The sequence below is a fragment of the Rutidosis leptorrhynchoides genome, chromosome 7 (genome assembly GCF_046630445.1).
Source record: "Rutidosis leptorrhynchoides isolate AG116_Rl617_1_P2 chromosome 7, CSIRO_AGI_Rlap_v1, whole genome shotgun sequence".
NCBI classification, from domain to species: domain Eukaryota; kingdom Viridiplantae; phylum Streptophyta; class Magnoliopsida; order Asterales; family Asteraceae; genus Rutidosis; species Rutidosis leptorrhynchoides.
This window is the reverse complement of record NC_092339.1, coordinates 348,082,501-348,101,859: the sequence shown is the minus strand read 5'-3', so window position 1 is coordinate 348,101,859 and position 19,359 is coordinate 348,082,501. Positions and strand designations below refer to the sequence as shown.

The 19,359-nt window shown below is 32.9% G+C and overlaps 2 protein-coding genes across 2 annotated transcripts; one reads left to right on the top strand and one right to left on the bottom strand.

The window, feature by feature from the left end:
• Positions 1 to 3,335: 3,335 nt before the first annotated feature.
• Positions 3,336 to 3,947, top strand: LOC139860400 (uncharacterized). Its single transcript, XM_071849163.1, has one exon. It carries the CDS (start codon positions 3,336 to 3,338, stop codon positions 3,945 to 3,947), a length of 612 nt encoding a protein of 203 aa, XP_071705264.1.
• Positions 3,948 to 6,258: 2,311 nt separating this feature from the next.
• Positions 6,259 to 17,356, bottom strand: LOC139860399 (uncharacterized). Its single transcript, XM_071849162.1, has 8 exons — positions 16,903 to 17,356; positions 14,707 to 14,858; positions 14,270 to 14,365; positions 13,972 to 14,034; positions 13,672 to 13,740; positions 13,448 to 13,550; positions 6,655 to 6,815; positions 6,259 to 6,553 (listed from the first exon to the last, which is right to left on the bottom strand). Exons 1-8 carry the CDS (start codon positions 17,354 to 17,356, stop codon positions 6,386 to 6,388), a joined length of 1,266 nt encoding a protein of 421 aa, XP_071705263.1. The 3' UTR covers positions 6,259 to 6,385.
• Between the last annotated feature and the right edge of the window lie 2,003 nt (positions 17,357 to 19,359).

Below are 19,359 nucleotides of genomic sequence, written 5' to 3'. Positions count from 1 at the left end.
CCTTTTGTTGATTAAAAATTATAAAACAAAATAAAATCATTAATTAGAACATCCTTATGTTGACTAACACTCTAATACTTGCACTATATAAACACTCCTAGACTCCTAGTTTCTCATTCACAAATCACACCAAAATCCTCTCTCAAAAACAATCTCTCCCTCTCCCTCTCCCTCTCTTGTGGTATTCGGATCTTCAAGCTTGTTCTTCGTGTTCTTCAAGAATCTTCAAGGAGTTCTTCAAGATTTTTAAGGCTTTAATCTTCCATCTTCATCGTGTTCATCTTTTCTTTGTTAATTATCTTGAATCTTCAAAGGTATAACATAAACCCTAAACTATTTACATAAACTTTAATCTTTGTTAATTCATATTCATATTATAAACTTGTTATTCATAAGTATATACATACTTGTTATTCATAAGTATATACATAAACACTCCTAGATTTATATATACATATATACATGTAAAAAAAAATATTTTTATGTATATATACGAATTATATATACATATACATATTAAAACCTTAAACCCTAATACTACTTATACTAGTACTTAACATGTATACACTATTACTATTACTAGCACCTATAACCTACTACTTATATTGTAGCACAAAAACATTTTGGGATATGTATTAGAGATGTATAGATCTTCGAACTTTCTTGATGAATGGTTTCTACGAGATTCTAGGCAGAGGGTTTGGATTTTCGATTTAATGGGTCCTATGGCTCAAGCCCCTAGATCTAAATTAGCCATTCGAAGGGAAAGAGGTGATTGGAAGCTTATCTAATACGGCAAGTATCCTAAAATGAAAAACACTCATAAAAGTAGAAACTCTCTAGTCATAGAAACTCAGTAAAATAAGAAACTTTCTAAAAATGGAAACTTTATAAAAATAGTAACTTACTAGGAATAGAAACTTAGTAAAACAAACTATACTTAAACACATACTTAAACTTAAACATGGGCAAAACACTTAACTACTCTTAAATGTCAATAGGTTGACTTTCCTGCTCACTCGTTCAACTCTTTATTCCGAGGAATAACTCTCTCTCTACTTACTAAGGTGACTTTCATAGCCCCACTCTTATTGCTATAGCACTTTTTATACTTACTGGGGTGAGACACATGCTGCTTTTATACTTTAAACAACTTAGACACAAGTACGAACCTAAACTGTACTATGACTAGCTTATGCTACTAAGACTCCACAGTGATATTTTTTAATTGCTTTCAGGATAAGGCATTCTTAATTATTGGGGGTAGGCCTATCGGGAGTAACGTCCCCGATACATTTGACCGCGATGTCTTTGTATTACTTAATAATGATTTAAACATGGTGATAAGGTACTGTCAACTTATCATCGGGGCAACAAAACAAACGTTTAGTCTAAAATATCACGAATCAGTACTACTTTTGGATCTGCGAGATCTACTTCTTGATCCTGCGGGAGATCAACTTTACAACTAAATCTTGTGGTCTAAAAACAACGATAACTACTTTTGTTAAACCTATGAACTTCACTCAACCTTTTTGGTTGACACTTTAGCATGTTTTGTCTCAGGTGCTGTTTGATTCAAGCTTTCTTATCTACTACTTATGTGATGCTACTTGGACTTAGGATCAAGAGATATCGCATTTATTACTTCTGCATATGAACAATTACTTTATCGTTATTTCCATTATTGTAACGACATTTCATTTTCCGCTGCATACTCAATAAAGTTAAATTTTCTCATTTAGTATTGTTCTCGTATTATAATATGTTGGTTTATTTGATATTAGTAACGTTTCTTCCAGACCCTATTGGGAGGACGTTACATCCTCGAACCGTACTTTCTCTAAAAGATCTCGGCTCATTGTCATACTTTTTAGGGGTTGAAGTGATTCCATTTACTCAAGGTATATTTCTTAGTCAGCATAAGTACATTCTGGACTTACTAGACCGTGTCGATCTGAAATATGCCAGACCTATGTCAACACCAATGACAACTAATGTTTCGTTACATCTTCACTCTAGTTCGCTGATTACCAATCCCACGGAGTATCGAGCACTTGTAGAAGTCTATTAATCTTTAATCCTCTATAGACGTTTGGAATAGCGAGTCGTTAGTGTGTTTTTCTAAAGAGATAAAAAGTTTATATGTTTGAGAAAGAAATTGAAAATTTAAAAGTGTAAAAGCGATAAATGAGTTAAAACTTGAGACAAGAAATCATATAATCAAAAACTAAATTAGTAAAAATGAAAGAGAAAAAAAACACGGAAAAAGGGGAAGGGGTGGGAGCTCGAACCGAGGCCACACTAGCAGCTAGGCTGATCTTTTTTTATTAAATGCAAGGCCTCAAAGTATAGCCCATGGGGATTGGACTTTGATCTCTACTAGAGATTTCCAAGTCATTGCCACTAGGCTACCCCTTAACGTTCTTTTACCTGCTTATCTAGAAGACACATACCAATGTAGCAATAGCTCAGTGGTACCAGATACTTTTGAAACTGGGATCAACCATGATGAAGCTTGAACATAAAACTGGAGTAGGTTCAATTCTCACTCGCGTCAAGAATTTACATCTCTTGTGATAGTGGGATGATTGATGCTCTTGTCACATTTGTGGGGTCCCAGTACAGGTACTTTTTCGGCATCCGACTCTTTCGGAATGGGTTATGTGAGTTTTCAAAAGATACATCTGCCAAATGTACCCCTTTTTTAACAACAGTACGGGATCACCCAGGATGACTTAACCACCCACGCGTTCATCTCCCACAGTTGCATAACCCGCCCCAACTGCTGTCCAGGAGGAAACCCGGCCCAATCTGAGGGCATGGGCGGTAAAAACCCCCTCCCCACTGCCCCCGCAACGCGATGTGCGAAAGACACCCTTGGGTGGAATTCAAGGGTAAAGGGGCAACCTTGTGTGGAATGTTGCACCCCACGAGAGTCGAACTCCTGACCTCTTGCTAAGAGAGGCATGTCACTACCACATGAACTACAACACAAGATATCAAACGTACCCCTTATCCCAAGACACATTTATTATTATTATGATTATTATATTAATTAACTGAGCATTTTGTTGATGCTCTAAATACTTGGCATTTAGAAACTAGAGCCCTATTAAATTTTGTGCGAAACTAAAAAAAAAAAAAAACTGTTAACTAGAATACACTTTGCATTTTGTTGATGCTCTAAATACTTATTAAATTTTGTTTTCTCAATTTATCCATTTCTTATATAACCTTATTTTTTTCACACTTTCATCTCAAAACATTCTTCACATCATTAAACTCCTTTCTACTTTCTACCATTATACATTGATTACTATAATTTTTCAAATATGTGGAACCCGAACCTACATTCAACGTCAAATTCTCAAACCGAAGATGATTCATCATGGGAGGTTAAAGCCTTCGCGGAAGACACAAAAAACGCGATGGACACCACGTGGCCACCGCGTTCCTACACTTGCATGTTTTGCAAAAGAGAATTTCGTTCGGCGCAAGCTCTAGGTGGTCACATGAATGTGCATCGTCGTGATAGGGCTTATCTAAACCAAACCCAACCTAAATTAAAAAACCCTAACAATTTTTCTTCTTCTACTTCATCAACTTTATTGATTCCAACTCAAGAAATTATGATGAATAAAGGTCTATGCCTTCTTTACTCTTTACCAAAACCAGTTGAAACTAATTTTAACAACCCTTCAGTTTTAAATAGTGTCCCCGTTTCACCTCGTTCCAATATCGATAACTTGATGAATTTTCAAGCAATAGTGACGACTCCTAGCAGCTTCGATTCTTTTGTTTCGAACTCTAGTAACAATGAGGCATCAACATCAAGCAAATGTAAAAACGTCGAAAAGTTTGGTGTTGATCACAAGAAAAGGAGAAAGAATGAATTAACAGTATATGAAGGTATTGATCTAGAGCTTCGTCTAGGATACATCTAGTTGTGTGTGTTTTTTTTTTTTTTGTTACGACACATCTAACGTGTTTTATTTGTGCAAATATAATGTGTGTATTTCTTAACTTCTTGTTGGTGATCATATACATAACATAATTGTATATTGAAAATGGTATTCAAGTTGACTAATTAACATACAATTTCAAGGCAAGTGTCGTCATTTTCTTGTTTAAAATTACATGTAACCATATACCCTCTTAATTCTACTTATATAATTATTATAGAACTGTACATACATTGTACATAACTAATATAACTATTTATATGAGTGAAACAATAACTTTACAAAATTTAAAGTTTATTGGCCAGCTCGATCCGTCCAACTCTCCGAACCGCACTTCTGCTATTATGGAGTCCCAGATGACTCGAATGGGCAGATAAAATAGAACTTGTTAGTTACGCCTTTAAGGGTTGCTACGTATAGCTTTAGTTTATATTGTAGTATCGATTATTTACGAATGACTCAATCTATGGCAACCACCCCCTAACTATCCTACATAACTAATATGAAAATTACAAAAGTATAAAAAATCTGGACCACTCAAAACTCCAGCATTAAAGCATATGATTAAATCACATTAGTTCAATTATTTATTTTTGTTTAGTATATTGTTTCACTGATTCACTCATGATAATCGTCCGCGTGCAAAATATAGGCTGGGCCTGATCAAACCATGGGCTAATCCTGATAATAGAGAATATACATAATTTCTAAGCTAGGCCCGTTAACGTCATCTCAATTGGAGCCTAAGAGAAACGAACGCTCAAACTAGTCCAAAACTAAGGTAAATTAACACATTAAAATAAGAGAAATTGATCAAAATACATTTTTTTTTAAGGCTTCAAACAAAATACACTTTTTTTTAAAAAATTGTCTTTTTACACCATTCGGTAGACGGAATTCCGCCTACCACCTTTATATGTCGTCTACTACCATTTTTACAAAGTAGTCGACGGTGAGATAAAGGTGGTAGACGAATTCCCGTCTACTGGCAGGGTTAGTAGACAGCGCGAACAAAGCAGTAGACAGACATTTACAAAGTAGTCGACCGTCTACTGCCTTGTTGTTGCTGTCTACTGCCTTGTTAGTGTCTACAAGGCAGTAGACAACAACAACAAGGCAGTAGACAGCAACAACAAGGCAGTAGACAGCAACAACAAGGCAGTACCACCTTTATCTGTCGTCTACTACCATTTTTACAAAGTAGTCGACGGTGTGATAAAGGTGGTAGACAGAATTTACAAAGTAGTCGACCGTCTACTGCCTTGTTGTTGCTGTCTACTGCCTTGTTGTTGCTGTCTACTGCCTTGTAGACACTAACAAGGCAGTAGACAGTAACAACAAGGCAGTAGACAGCAACAACAAGGCAGTAGACGGTCGACTACTTTGTAAATGTATGTCTACTGCTTTGTTCTCGCTGTCTACTAACCCTGCCAGTAGACGGGAATTCTGTCTACCACCTTTATCTCACAGTCGACTACTTTGTAAAAATGGTAGTAGACGACAGATAAAGGTGGTAGACGGAATCCCGTCTACCGAATGGTGTAAAAAGACAATTTTTTTAAAAAAAGTGTATTTTGTTTGAAGCCTAAAAAAAAGTGTATTTTGAACAATTTCCCTTAAAATAACAGTTTATTTGCATAGATTTGACGCTCTTGAAGGCTCGTGTATAAATTTTTGGAGAATTTGAACTTAATTGGTAGACTATGAGCCAAAATAACACAATATCAAATGCGTTATGATCGTTCCTCTTTAGCAAGGTTGTAAAAGTCGCGAGTCTGGGACGCATCGGTTGAGACCTAAAAAGGACGCGTCGGCCGAGTCGGGGACGCGTCGGCCGAGCCGGGGACGCGTCGGGGACGCATCGGTCATTGACCAACGTTGACTTTATTAATAATCTCTTAAATATATATTTATATATGTATAAAATAGTTGACTATGTACTATAAATTTCTTAAATAAGAACTTTAATTTGAATAAAATCAAACTTCATACTCAATTAATGTTACCGAGTACATAATCAGTAAGGACACAGAGAAAAGAGTGGCCTAAAAAATGAAAACAAACCCTAATTTCAAAACATATCACATCTTGACGAAAATTTGACTGATATTGACCGTTTTTGACCAACTTTGACCGTCTTTGACAGACTTTGACCGAACTTTTAGCTTTGACCATCTTTTGAGTCGTTTTCAGAAAAAACGGGACGGAGAACCCAAAGAAACGACGCATCGGCTGACGCGTCGACCAAGTCGGCCGACTTTTACAACACTGCTCTTTAGTTTGAGTTCAAAAAAATAAGAATTTTGCAACTGTATATATATCCTTGTGCACACTTACTCTGTTTATAGTTAACCTTTGTTATGTACAAAACAATATGCAGGTTTCCTATATCCCAAAACAATGAAATCCCTTCGACTAAATTAATTGTCATATTTCATAAACTCGTCGAGTTCTTTTTCTTCTTTTCGTAGTTTCTGAATTCTCTGTTTTAGTCTTCGTCGATGGTCATGGATCTTCCATAAACCATGTCCTAATATCGTTGCGGAATATATCCCATGGGTTATAATTGGCGCCAAAATGTTATTCGTCTGTCACATTCATATCATCAAGGCAGAAGATTAACATGTTATTTCCCTTCAAAATTTAATCTTTATTTTAAAAATTAAAAATAATAATAAAATTGAATTACGTGGTTCCACTCGAATCCAAGATACAGAGCTAGAAGTCCTTCAAGTAACGGAGAATAAATCTTTTTCATTTGTCTTCTTTCATACCACGCTGCGAAAAGCTTCTTCATTTCATCACGACCAGAACGAGAACTCAAAACGGGGGCCACAATGTAAGTAGGATCTAAAGGAGAATATGACAAACTTAGAACTTTCTTTTTGTAACTGTTTTAAGATCTCATAAAGGAAAATAACTTATACTCCATGTTTAACAACATTAGAATTAAATCTACATATACGTTACTAACAATAATATGAAGAGTCGAATTTTTTTACTAACATATACTCCTAATAATAATATGAAGAGTCGAAATTTTAAGAAAAAGTCAACAGTGTGCAAAAGAAGACAATTTCACAAGAAAGCCAAATTAGTAAATAAAAAAAAGTCAAAACTGTTATAAAATATCTAGATTTTGTTATAAAATATCTAGATTGGATGTTAATTTTATTATTATTATATTTCTTGCATAGTAATATTTTATACTATAAATAGACATGTATGGTAACCATTTAAGGTGCACCATTTCTCTTGAAATATCAATATCAATATTTCTTCTCTCCTTCTTCTCTCTTTTTCTCTCTTTGTTCTTATAACCATTAAAGGTAGTTATAAGCCTACTGAATTATAACACGTTATCAGCACGAAAAGCTTAGTGTAATTAAAAGATATCTCAAACGATCACGAATCACTAATCAAGGTATGAAATTATTAATAATTTTCAGACTCGAATATATCAAATTTTGGACTACTAACATTTATATTTATGTTATTTAAGTTATATATGGTCGGTTATACCACCTGAATTATATTTCTGTAATCTAACTTTTACTAACTTCACTAACATTTATATTTATGTTATTTAAGTTATATATGGTCGGTTATACCACCTGAATTATATTTATGTAATCTAACTTTTACTAACTTCACTAACATTTATATTTATGTTATTTAAGTTATATATGGTCGGTTATACCGCCTGAATTATATTTTCTGTAATCTAACTCTTATTAACTTCACTAACATTTATATTTATGTTAATAAGACCTCATGATTGTACGCAACACGTCATTTGACAACACGGTACTTTATGTACGCAACACGTCATTTGACAACATGGTACCATGGGTCGAGATTAATTCCGATCAATACGAATACGACGGGGTCTTTATATGTTATCTAACATTTATGATTACTTATGCAATTAATCATTATTTATTTCATGCATACTAATGTTTATTCTTAAATTTATAATTTTAAAAGTTAAAATAAAAAAATAGTTTGTATTTTTATTAAAAGTAAATCTTAAAAGTTAAAATAAGAAAAAGTAGTTTGTACTTTTATTAAAAGTAAATCTTAAAAGTTAAAATACAAAAAGTAGTTTGTATTTTTATTAAAAGCAAATCTTAAAAGTTAAAATAAGAAAAAGTAGTTTGTATTTTTATTAAAAGTATATCTTAAAAGTTAAAGTAAGAAAAAAAAGGGGATGGTAAAATGGAATAGTTTTTTTTTTGTCAAAAATGAAGTATTGAAAATGAAGTGGTCTCCTTCTATAACTAAAAAAAAATATATACTTTTATCAAATGAATTTTTTTGTGGCCGACAATTTCAAACACGAGTCCGTGTTTAGTTTATCAAGAATATCTCTTGCTTTGGTGAAAGGTCACGATCACGATATCAGGTGTTGTGAAAGAATTAAAAAATTGGTCAAGTGGCCTTTTAAAAACTAGAAAAAAAATTTAAACAAAAAGTTTTTTTTTATATATTTATAATTTACGGGTAACGTAAAAAAAAGGAAGTTTTTTTTAAAAAAAAAAAACAAAGAAAGTGTTTAAATGAGTTTTACAGAAAGGGGGAAAGCAAAGTAAAAAAAAAAAAACTTTTTTCCAAACAAAGGTAAATAAAAGTAGGACTTAATACAAGAAAAAAGTAAACATCTCCTAGACGTGATAAAATCTATCAATGATAAGTATTAGACTTGATGAGCTAAATGTGACAAAAATGTTTCAACATGTCTTATGTTAATTTTCTAAAATAAGTTATTATTATTCCGAGTTTAACACATATACATATGTTAATTAAAAACAACCTTTTTGTTCTTATGTAGTGTTGGGTTGCAATTTTGATTGTATGCCATAATTCCATCCAGTAGAGTGACAATAGAAAACTTTTGATGATAATCAATAAAAAACTTTTTTCCAAACTTGTCAAATGTTTTGTTAAAAACGTGACCGTTGAAAAAAGGAGGTTGAATAATAAAACTTAAAAAACAAATTATTTTTTTAAGAGTGTGCATCAAATGGCCCGTTTAATAATGGGGAGTAAAAATATAGTCAAATTGTTTCAACGAACAAGGGTTCAATTGGATGTCTCTTAAAAAAATCCGCGGGTACGGGTGATGGATCCAATGGATCCGCATCCACGACCCGCGGGTGCTATCCCTAATTGTGACAAGTACAAATCAACTAAAAGTCTAAAAAATAAATGCTCTTATAGGGACCAAATGTTCACAATAATTGCCTAAGCTAGATATGAAACAAATAGTTCATAAAAAAAAAAAAGGTCGTTGTGCGTTTTCGGGATGATAGCCGAAATACACTTACAAAAGTAGGTCAGCCGTCAATTCTTTATGGCCATATCAACGTAGATCAATAAAATCATTTATGGTTTTGATAAAAGATTAATTAAAAATTAATTGTTTTTTGGTCTTGGATTCTCGGTAACAAAAGCAAAGGTTGTTTTTAGTTGCCACAACAAACAAGACAGAGGTTGTTGACTTTTGTTGTTAAACATGGCACAAGTGAACAATAACAATAGATTATTGTTTTTGAAAAGAATAATGATGCGTTAATTTTATTGTATAAAATAAAATTAAAGAAAATGGTTTTCATTGATGACTATGAACAAACGCAAACAAAGTGTTTGTGGTATTTGGTGATTAAAAAAAAGTGCATCTAAAGCTTCTACTGAAAATAATATGCATCTAAAGCTTCTACTGAAAATTAATGTGCAAGGTACAACGTATAACTATATGGTCAAATTCATTTGAGCTTTCGGAGTCACAAGTATATGATGTATATATATATTACTCAATTAACAAAATAGTAAATCTAAATTAATTCATATGAATAGTAAAACGAAATTAATTAATTTACTATTCACATAAAAAAGCGCATATGATAAAAAGCGCATCGCATATGATAAGCGCATATGATAAAAAGCGAATATGATGAAAAGCACAACGCATATGATGAAAATCGCATATGATTAAAAGCGCATATGGTGAAAAACACAGCGCATATGATTAAAAGCGTATATGGTGAAAAGGATATATGATAAAAAAAAAAAACACATATGGTGATTTATAAAAATAAAAAAAAAACACATATGGTGATTAATGGAAAGCACATATGGTGATTAATGAAAAGTATATTGTGAAAAAGAATCACAAATGTTTCTTGAAAGAATTCAAGGTAAGATATATGAACCAATTCATCCATCATGTGAACCATTTTGATATTTCATGGTTCTAATAGACGCATCTAGCGGATGGTCTCATATTTGTATGTTATCAAGCCGTAATATGGCATTTGCAAAGTTTCTTGCACAAATTATTAAATTGAGAACACATTATTCTGATTACACCATTAAAAGGATGAGACTTGATAATGCTGGTGAGTTAACATCTCAAGCATTTAATGATCATTATATATCTACAGGGATTGTTGTTGAACATCCAGTTGCTCATGTGCATACACAAAATTGGTTTAGCTGAATCAATAGATAAACGCTTACAGCTAATAACTAGACAATTGATAATGAGTACAAATCTCTCAATATTTATATGTGGACATGTAAATTTACATGCTGCGACATTAATTCGCATTATACCATGTGGAAGTCGTAAATATTTTCACTTAATACTTGATTTTGGCCAAGAGCCAAATATTTTCTACCTTAAAACATTGGTTGTGCAGTGTATGTTCCAATTGTATCACCACAACACAATAAAATGGTTCTTCAAAGAAAGATGATAATATATTTTGGATATAAAACATCTTCAATCATAAGATATATTAAACCCATGATAGGTGATGTTTTTACAGCACGTTTTACTGATTGTCATTTTAATAAAACATTGTTCCCTAGATTAGGGGGAGAAATAAAAATAAAAAATAAAATGATGCTTCATGATGTGAACATCAATTAAGGTATATTGAACTCGCACAAAAGAATGTGAAACGAAAGTTCAAAAATAATGCATATGCAAGAACTTGCAAATTAATTACTTTATGCATTTACAGATATAAAAAAGTGACTAAATCATATATACCAGCGATAAATGCTCCAGCTCGAACTGAAATTCCAAAAGCTGGCAATAATGTCACTATTGAGTCTTTGCCACGCATCAAACGTGGAAGATCAATTGGTTCCGAAGATAAAAATCCTCGAAAAAGAAAATCAGCTGATAATGAGGTAAGAGAAAGTGTTCAAGAAGAACCACAAATCAATATTCCTTCTGCAGAGGATATTGATAAATGTAAATACTAAAATTGCGATAAATTATGCAATATTATGGAACCGAAATGAAACTAAAATCTCTATGAGATATTTTCATATAATGTTACAATGACATCATGAATAAAGATGATGATCTGAAACTAAAATCTGTCATTGAATATACAAAATGGACATGATTGAGCTCAATGGAAAGGAGCAATAAGAGCTGAATTAGAATCGCTCGATAAAAGAAAAGTTTTCGGATCAATCGTTATCACTTTTAAAGATGTGAAACGTATGGGATACAAATGAATTTTTATCCGAAAAGAAATGTGCAAATGAAGTTACAAGGCAAAACTAGACTTGTAACTCAATATTTCCCACAAAGACCAGAAATGAATTAGGAGGAAAAATTATCCTCCTGTAATGGATACAATTACTTATTAGATACTTAATCAACCTGGTAGTTATTTAAATGCATCTCATGAATGTTGTTACTACTTATCTGTATGGATCACTTAATAGTGATATATATGAATATACCTAAAGGGTTAAGGTATCATAAGCATCTAATGTAAAACCCAAGGGAATATATTCCATTAAATCACAAAGATTTCTAAGTGGGTTTATACAAACGGGACGTATGTGGTATAACCGATTAAATGACTACTTGATAAAAAAAAAAGGGTATAAATATAAACTTATTTTGCACGTATGTTTTATAAAAACAATGTTCGAATATGAGATCGTAGTTGTTTATGTCAATGTTCTTAACATCATATGAACGAATAAAGAGATCTATGAAATCATTCAACTTCTAAAGAATTATTTTGAAATGAAAGATCATGAAAATCTTAACAGATCGGAAGTTCCATATTTTAGTGCAATTGAGGTTCTTATGTATCTTATAGATTGTACAAGACCTGACATTTCTCTTGCAGTTAATTTGTTGGCAAGATTCAGCTCAAATGACAATGGAGCGGGATCAAACACATATTTTGATACCCTTGAGAAACTGCTGATTTAAAATTATTTTATTATAACGTTTCAAAACAAGATTTGGTTGATTATATATATGCAGGTCATTCATCAAATCCTCATAAAGATAAATCTCAAACTCGATATGTATTCCTAAATGGAGATACCACAAAATCATGGCGTTCTTAAAACAAACACTTGTTGCAACATCATCATCAAATCATGACGAAGTGATTGCATTATATGAAACTACTCGAAAATGTGTTTGGTTGAGATCAATGACACAAATCATTATTGATTCTTGTGGACTAGAACGCTATAAAAGACTAACAACTATCTTCACCAACAACTATATATGAAGATAATGCAGCTTGCATAATACAAATGAAAGAAGAGTATCAAAAGTGACTGAACAAAATATAAATACTGACGAGGCGCCAAAGCCATAGACGGTCTTAACGGTCATAAGTTTGATGGAAAAGAATGGTATGTTGGTAAGGCTCAGAAAAGACTACAAAGGAATAGGAATTGAAACAAGGGTTTGAGCAAACCATGAAGGAGACTGTAGACAAATCACAAGGGCTAAACTTGTACATAAAAGATTTAGATGATACAGTTTCAGATGAAAACCTCAGATTCTTCTCATATACTCAAGATCTCGTAAAAGACAACCAGATTAAAATGAGATACGTTCAATCAACAACTCTGCTGATCTTTATACCAAAGCACTGCCAACTGCTATTTTCAGAACACACGTTCATAATATTGGCATGAGACATGTTCAGAAGATGTAACAACTCAGGCGTTGCCTATTTGAGGGGGAGTCAACTCTATGCTGCACTCTTTTTCCCTTAGCTAAAGTTTTATCCCAATGGATTTTCTTTAGCAAGGTTTTTAACGAGGCAGTAATAGTTATTCTCTAATAAAATTGTCATCCAAGGGGGAGTGTTATAAAATATCTAGATTGTGTTATAAAATATCTAGATTGGATGTTAATTTTATTATTATTATATTTCTTGCATAGTAATATTTTATACTATAAATAGACATGTATGGTAACCATTTAAGGTGCACCATTTCTCTTGAAATATCAATATCAATATTTATTCTCTCCTTCTTCTCTCTTTTTCTCTCTTTGTTCTTATAACCATTAAAGGTAGTTATAAGCCTACTGAATTATAACAAAAACATGTTATTTACATGACTTTCTAAATGATGCTATTTGAGAAATTAAAATTTTAATGATAATCATGCCATTTTTTTTGGAATGATAGACAAACCTTTAGGAGACGCAGCAACGTAATAGAGTGAAGCTGTAAGAGCAGCTGTGATCACAGCTGCAAACGCCTGCGCAAATGGTACAAATGGTGGCAGCATACCAGCCTACACGATACAGAACACAAACGGTTATGGGAACTGATAAACTGGGCATCGATACTCGTTTAGTAGTAGAAATAATTTTAACATTTGATTTAATATAGGATCGTAGCTAAAGTGGTCATACCAGTGAAGCCATTCCACGAGCATCCGTTGCTAAATCAGTGCCCCTTAGAAAAACATCGGCTAACGCTCCCTACATAATTGCCAACGAAAATACAGAAATGTCAATAGTAATAAGTAATAAGCATGAATAAATAAGAAGTAGAAAGTCCAAATTAATATACAGTAAAGAAAATTGTTTGCAGTGTAAAGCTTGAGTAATGTGAAGTTTGCATACATTCAAAAATGTTAAGGATCAAATTGTTAATCAATGCAAACAATGAAGTCAAACTCTGTGTGCTGATTTGTTACAGTGAAATCTGACCTGAACAGCAGCACGATAGAAGAGCTCCTCGCCAATAGAGCTCGCAGCAACTATAGCTATAAACTGCAATGATGTTTTAATGTATCAAATGACTTGATACTTCAAAAAAAAAAAAAAAAAAGGAAAAAAAAAAACTCTCACAAGAGGTTCAAACCTAACTAGAACATATATTAGTTTGGTCAGAAAAGGGTCAAAAACAGTCACGCGATTGGGCAGCTAGAAAATGATCGCACGATAATCTGAACAGAAAAACATGATCTGTTTATTCAATTTTTCAAAATGAAAATATTTAACTTACTTGCCATGGAGACATTCCATAGAAAAAGCTTCTTAACTCCTCATCTTCTACATCCCTAATTGCACGAGCATGCGGTGAGACCTTTACAACTTCATCATATATGAATTATAAGAATCAAGGTACAACAATCAAATAGAAACTTGCGAATCAAACATATACAGAGTATGCGATGCAAACCACGCAGGCTTGCCTCACCGAGTTGCCCAATGAAGCACACTACCCGGGTTCGATCCCTGGCTATGCCAACTCGTTCAGAAAGGGAGTGTGACCAGAGGGTGCGCGTAATATGCAATTCACCCGGTACCAGATCTCGCGCTCGGGGGGCTTGATTACCCAAGGTTTACCCTTTATGGGGAGCCAATGTGCTCGTTCATAGGGGGAGTTTCCTCTCTAATCCATAAAAAAAAAAATATGTGATGCACAAAAAGTGAACGAACGTCTAGTATAAATAGAAGGGCCATGATTGGAGGAACAGAGTATCCGATTCCTGAAACAATGGCATCCAATGAAGGTGAATAACCTCCGGTATTATCAATGCCTATTGCCGAGCATATGAACTTCCCCGCTAATGCCATCGTACCATATATGCCTGTCATGTTTTCAATTTCAGAAATTTGGAAATAAATAATTATACTGAATACACATAAGCACCCTAAATACTACATTACTTCATTAACATTTTCTATCACCAAATTCAACTGAAAATATAGACGTAGAATGTAGACCAAAGGTTATTAGTCTAGTGGTATCGAGACTAATCATGAGGTTACTAAGTTTCAGATAAACAATATGTATATACTCATGGAAAAATTGCATGCCGACAACTTGCCTTACAAAGAAATATACATACATTTTTTTTTTCCATTCTAGAATTTGAAGCCTCAGGCTCATAATTAAACAGGGCATCACAATAGGCTAAGGGTGCGTTTGTTTACCTCTTATTGCAATGGTTCAGCGCTGAATGTTGAATCACTCAGCATTTAGCGCGTTTGTTTCTGACCTTTAAATGGGAGATGGTGCTGAATAGTTCAGCAACTATCTCTTAACCATTAAGCACATGAATTTTATTTAATATGCTCTTTATATTATATCAAGAACACTTATTAAACAACTATATTGTAGTTTTTATTCATATCAAAGGTTAATATGGTAATTTTACATCATTCACATTATTATTTTAAAATGATTATCAAACAGGTTATTTTCATTCAGAAGCAACTCCATTCATAATCTTTAAATCATTAAGATTATGAACCATTCAACGCTAAATTATTCAGTTTTATCAAACAAACACACTCTAAGTTAATGACGGTTAAAAAATACACTATATGTTAATTTCTTTGTTTATATCAGTGTTTGTGTTATATAAAAAGAACGATGTAAGGTAACCACTTTATGACAGACATTTTATAAACTAATTTATAATTTATATAATTGAGTGGAACTAACGTTGTATCAAATACAGATTGGCATATGATTAGTTAGCTAAGCAATCAACTTTCAACTATTGTTTAAAAAAGGTTAATCATACGTAAAACAATCACATTTTCACTTTATGTTTATAAATGAAAACAATGTAACAATACAATAACGTCAAAACCATACGAGTCTAAAATATGTAATTAACATGCATATATTTACATGTGGTAGTCCCAAAATATTCGCATATGCATAAATTTAGTTACAATTATTGGTTAGAAATTAGTTTTCCAACCCACGCTTCGCGCCGGGGGTTCGGTTTTCAACGTATTTTATTGTGTTTAGTTTGTAAAATTATTTCGTGGCTAACGATCATGTCGTTGAAGCGCAACTCGAGTCGAACTAAAAGGTATATCCCGTTAAAAATTTAAATGTTGTTTTAAATTAACAATATATGTGCATCTCCGCATTTCGCTATGGAATTGTTGACTTTTAAAAATTTAACGCAATTAAGTCGTTATCTTATATTAACACTTCGTATGATTTAAGAGTAGAAGATTTACTGAGATATATTCAAAAAATGGCTAAATAATTAAAAAATAATAATAATACCCATATGTGTTTGTTGTTAATAGATGAAAATAGTTACTGAGTCTGCGAGTGAAAAATCAACTTGTATGAAAAATACCCTAAATATTTAGCGTTTTTTAAAAAGTGTCCGTTTTGCGTATAGTTAGTGACATTGTGTTTGCAAAATTATTTCGAGTTTAACGATGGTGTCGGAAAAATTTAACTCGTTGCGAGTGAGAAGATATGACTCGTTGAATACTTGATTAGAGTTTATTTAAGATTTTTTATGAAAATGGTGATTTGATACTTTACCGCTTTTTGAACAAAGTGTAGCGGATGTTTGTGGTGAAATGGAATTTAGCTATAAAAAAAGGTACAAAGTCTAAAATACCCTTAGTACTATCTTTTTACTACCAAAGTATAGTAATTTACAATACGTTTTAAACCTATAATTTTACTATTTTCAATATTTTAAATATATTGACATTGTTACGAGTATATGTGAATTTACGTTTTTTTTTTTTTTTTTTAAGTTTACGTGTTTTTGATTTTCATTTTAACATATTTATTTACCAGGAGTTAAATTATATTTTTTTAAAAGTCGAAAATAATAATACAGTAGTAGTAACTTAATAAAGACTAACCGATTCCATAAGCAAGTCTAACAAGAGGACCAATATTGTCCCAATCGCATTGTGCGTCCGATAACCTCTTGTTAATATTATTAACATTATTACTTAATGTAATTGCCTCCATGCCGGAGCTCCGGTAACCACCACCATCACTCTTCCTTTCTCCGCCACCACCGCCGCTTCTCTCCGCCGTAGCTCTCACACCCACCGATCTTTTCAGAGCAACGTATCCCCACTTCTTTAATCTCACCGGTAACCCAACAAAAGATGTTGTCGGTGTTAAGATCGTCGACGAAGGTCGTGAAATTACCGGGTACTCCATAAAACGACGTCGTTTTAAAGGTTCAGATGAGAGTAAGAAGAAAGAATGAGCATAATTCGCGATGATTTTGTTTGGGCGGAGAGAAATAGGGAGGAGAAAAGTCAACGTAGGTATGTGTGTATTTAAGAATAAAATATTCTTCATGCGACAGATCGACGGTTGAGAATAGAGACGTGATTAGCTGATGGGTTCACGTGGGCTCCATCTTATTTTGGATTTTTCGGATTGAGAATTGAACAAGCGAATTAAGAATTACTCCGTACTACGTAAGAATGTAGTCAAACTTCATTCAAAATAAACATTATAGACTTATAGTAATCCGTATTTAGGAGATAAATGATCTATATCTATATATATTTATCTATCTATATCTATATCTATATTGTATATTACTATACTATATACTCATAACAGTGTCTTTTTGTTTCCTATTCAAAAAAAAATTCAAATGGACAAGTAAGGACCATTGGATCAAAAATTAACTTTCAAAATTAACCATTAGATCAAGTGATCACTCAATATTTGTCTCTCTCCTAGAATTCAATTGTTAAATGACCACACTACTCATCCCCTTTCAACAATACAATGCAGTACAAAATAAAACATTTATCGTATAAATCACCATCATGAAATTAGGGTTCCTCATTGTTAATGCAAAAAACGAAGCCTGAATCTTTATTTATTGATTGTATACATTGGTGTATCTATTTATAATGCATTTAATCATAAATAAGTTGATTTGGCTAATGTTTGTATCTACTTTATTTGATTTGGGTAATGTTTATACTACACTGTTTGACCATTATCAAACACAACCACAAGTTGAATTGTCTATTACTTGTAGTTGGGTTGAAATTGTCACGTCTCTTACCACTATCCAAAGATGATTCGTATATGCAGAGGCGAATCCAGGATTTGCGGATAGGAGATGCATTTGACAAAATTAAATATTAACATAAAATTATACAATTTTTATTGTTAATCATATTAAGGGATGTTTGTGTTTATTGTTTAGGGATATTGGCAACTAATATACAATTTTTAACACATTATAATTCGCTTAATTGAAGAGTTGGGGGATGCAAAGCATCCACATGCATCTCCCTGTCTCCGCCTCTGCGTATATGCGAGTACGGGTTAGGTTGGAACCATTTTACCTTTTTTAGATGCTTGAAACAAATACACATAGAAGCCAGTCCGAGTTTATGAGATTTTTGTCTCGAAAATATAATTACACCGGATGTTCTTGTAGTCGAAGTATGGGTTTATGGGTCTGCATACTCGCTTTTGAGATATCTAAGTTTTTCGGTCAAGCCTAATTGATCAACCCTTTTTTTAGCTATACTTATAAATAGCCTAATAGCCCAATTGAATCAAGTACTTTAAAGTAGACTTTGAAGCTTTCAAGGCTCAGGCAAGTTGAAACACAAAATTTAACCAAACATTTGAATCTAGAATGTGTCAAATTGAATTATACACTGTTAATTGTTTGATTTACTACACATGTGCTTTTACAAAACATTATGAATTATATTCGAATAGTTTTTGTCTTTTGTGATCTTTTATTTTAAAAACCCGCGAAATCGCGGGTTATAAACTAATTTGTTCTCAAATAAGTCCACGGTTTTTATAAGGGATGTTGACGATGGTTCATTTAGATGTTGGGTTTGATGCACGGGCTAGTGAGGATCAAAGGGGTTGTAACATTTATTCTAATCGGATAGATTGAGCAAAACTTGCCCTTGGTAATGTTAGGCTAGGTAACGAGATTGTTCCTCTGTGTGTTGTTGATTCTGTTCGTGTCATGTCCTTGAACCTATTGTTACCTCGGCTTTATCTCAACTTATATTAGATGACGGCCAGTGGCGGAACTTGAACCCGAGTACAGATGAGGCGGGTGTAAAAATCTAATAAATTTTTCATTGTCAGCAGGGGTAAATACTAAAAAAAACTTATTTTTTTAGTAAAATTTTTTTCAATTTTTTAATGTAACTTTTCTTTCCCGTTAAATCCAGGTGGGGCGGGTACCCCTCCGGAGTACTCTATATTCCGCCACTGATGACGGCCCTTGGAATTCTTATTATGTCGAAAAAGGTAGTGGATCATATGTGACATGTTAAGAAGGAACGTCCTCCTCCATAAGGAGC

Coding starts and splice junctions, on each gene's coding strand:
- LOC139860400 (XM_071849163.1), top strand. CDS start 3,336: ATGTGGAACCCGAACCTACATTCAACGTCAAATTCTCAAACCGAAGAT.
- LOC139860399 (XM_071849162.1), bottom strand. CDS start 17,356: ATGAAGAATATTTTATTCTTAAATACACACATACCTACGTTGACTTTT. Junction 14,035..14,269: donor ATGGAATGTCTCCATGGCAA/GTAAGTTAAATA, acceptor ACATCATTGCAG/TTTATAGCTATAGTTGCTGC. Junction 6,554..6,654: donor TTGGATTCGAGTGGAACCAC/GTAATTCAATTT, acceptor TGAATGTGACAG/ACGAATAACATTTTGGCGCC.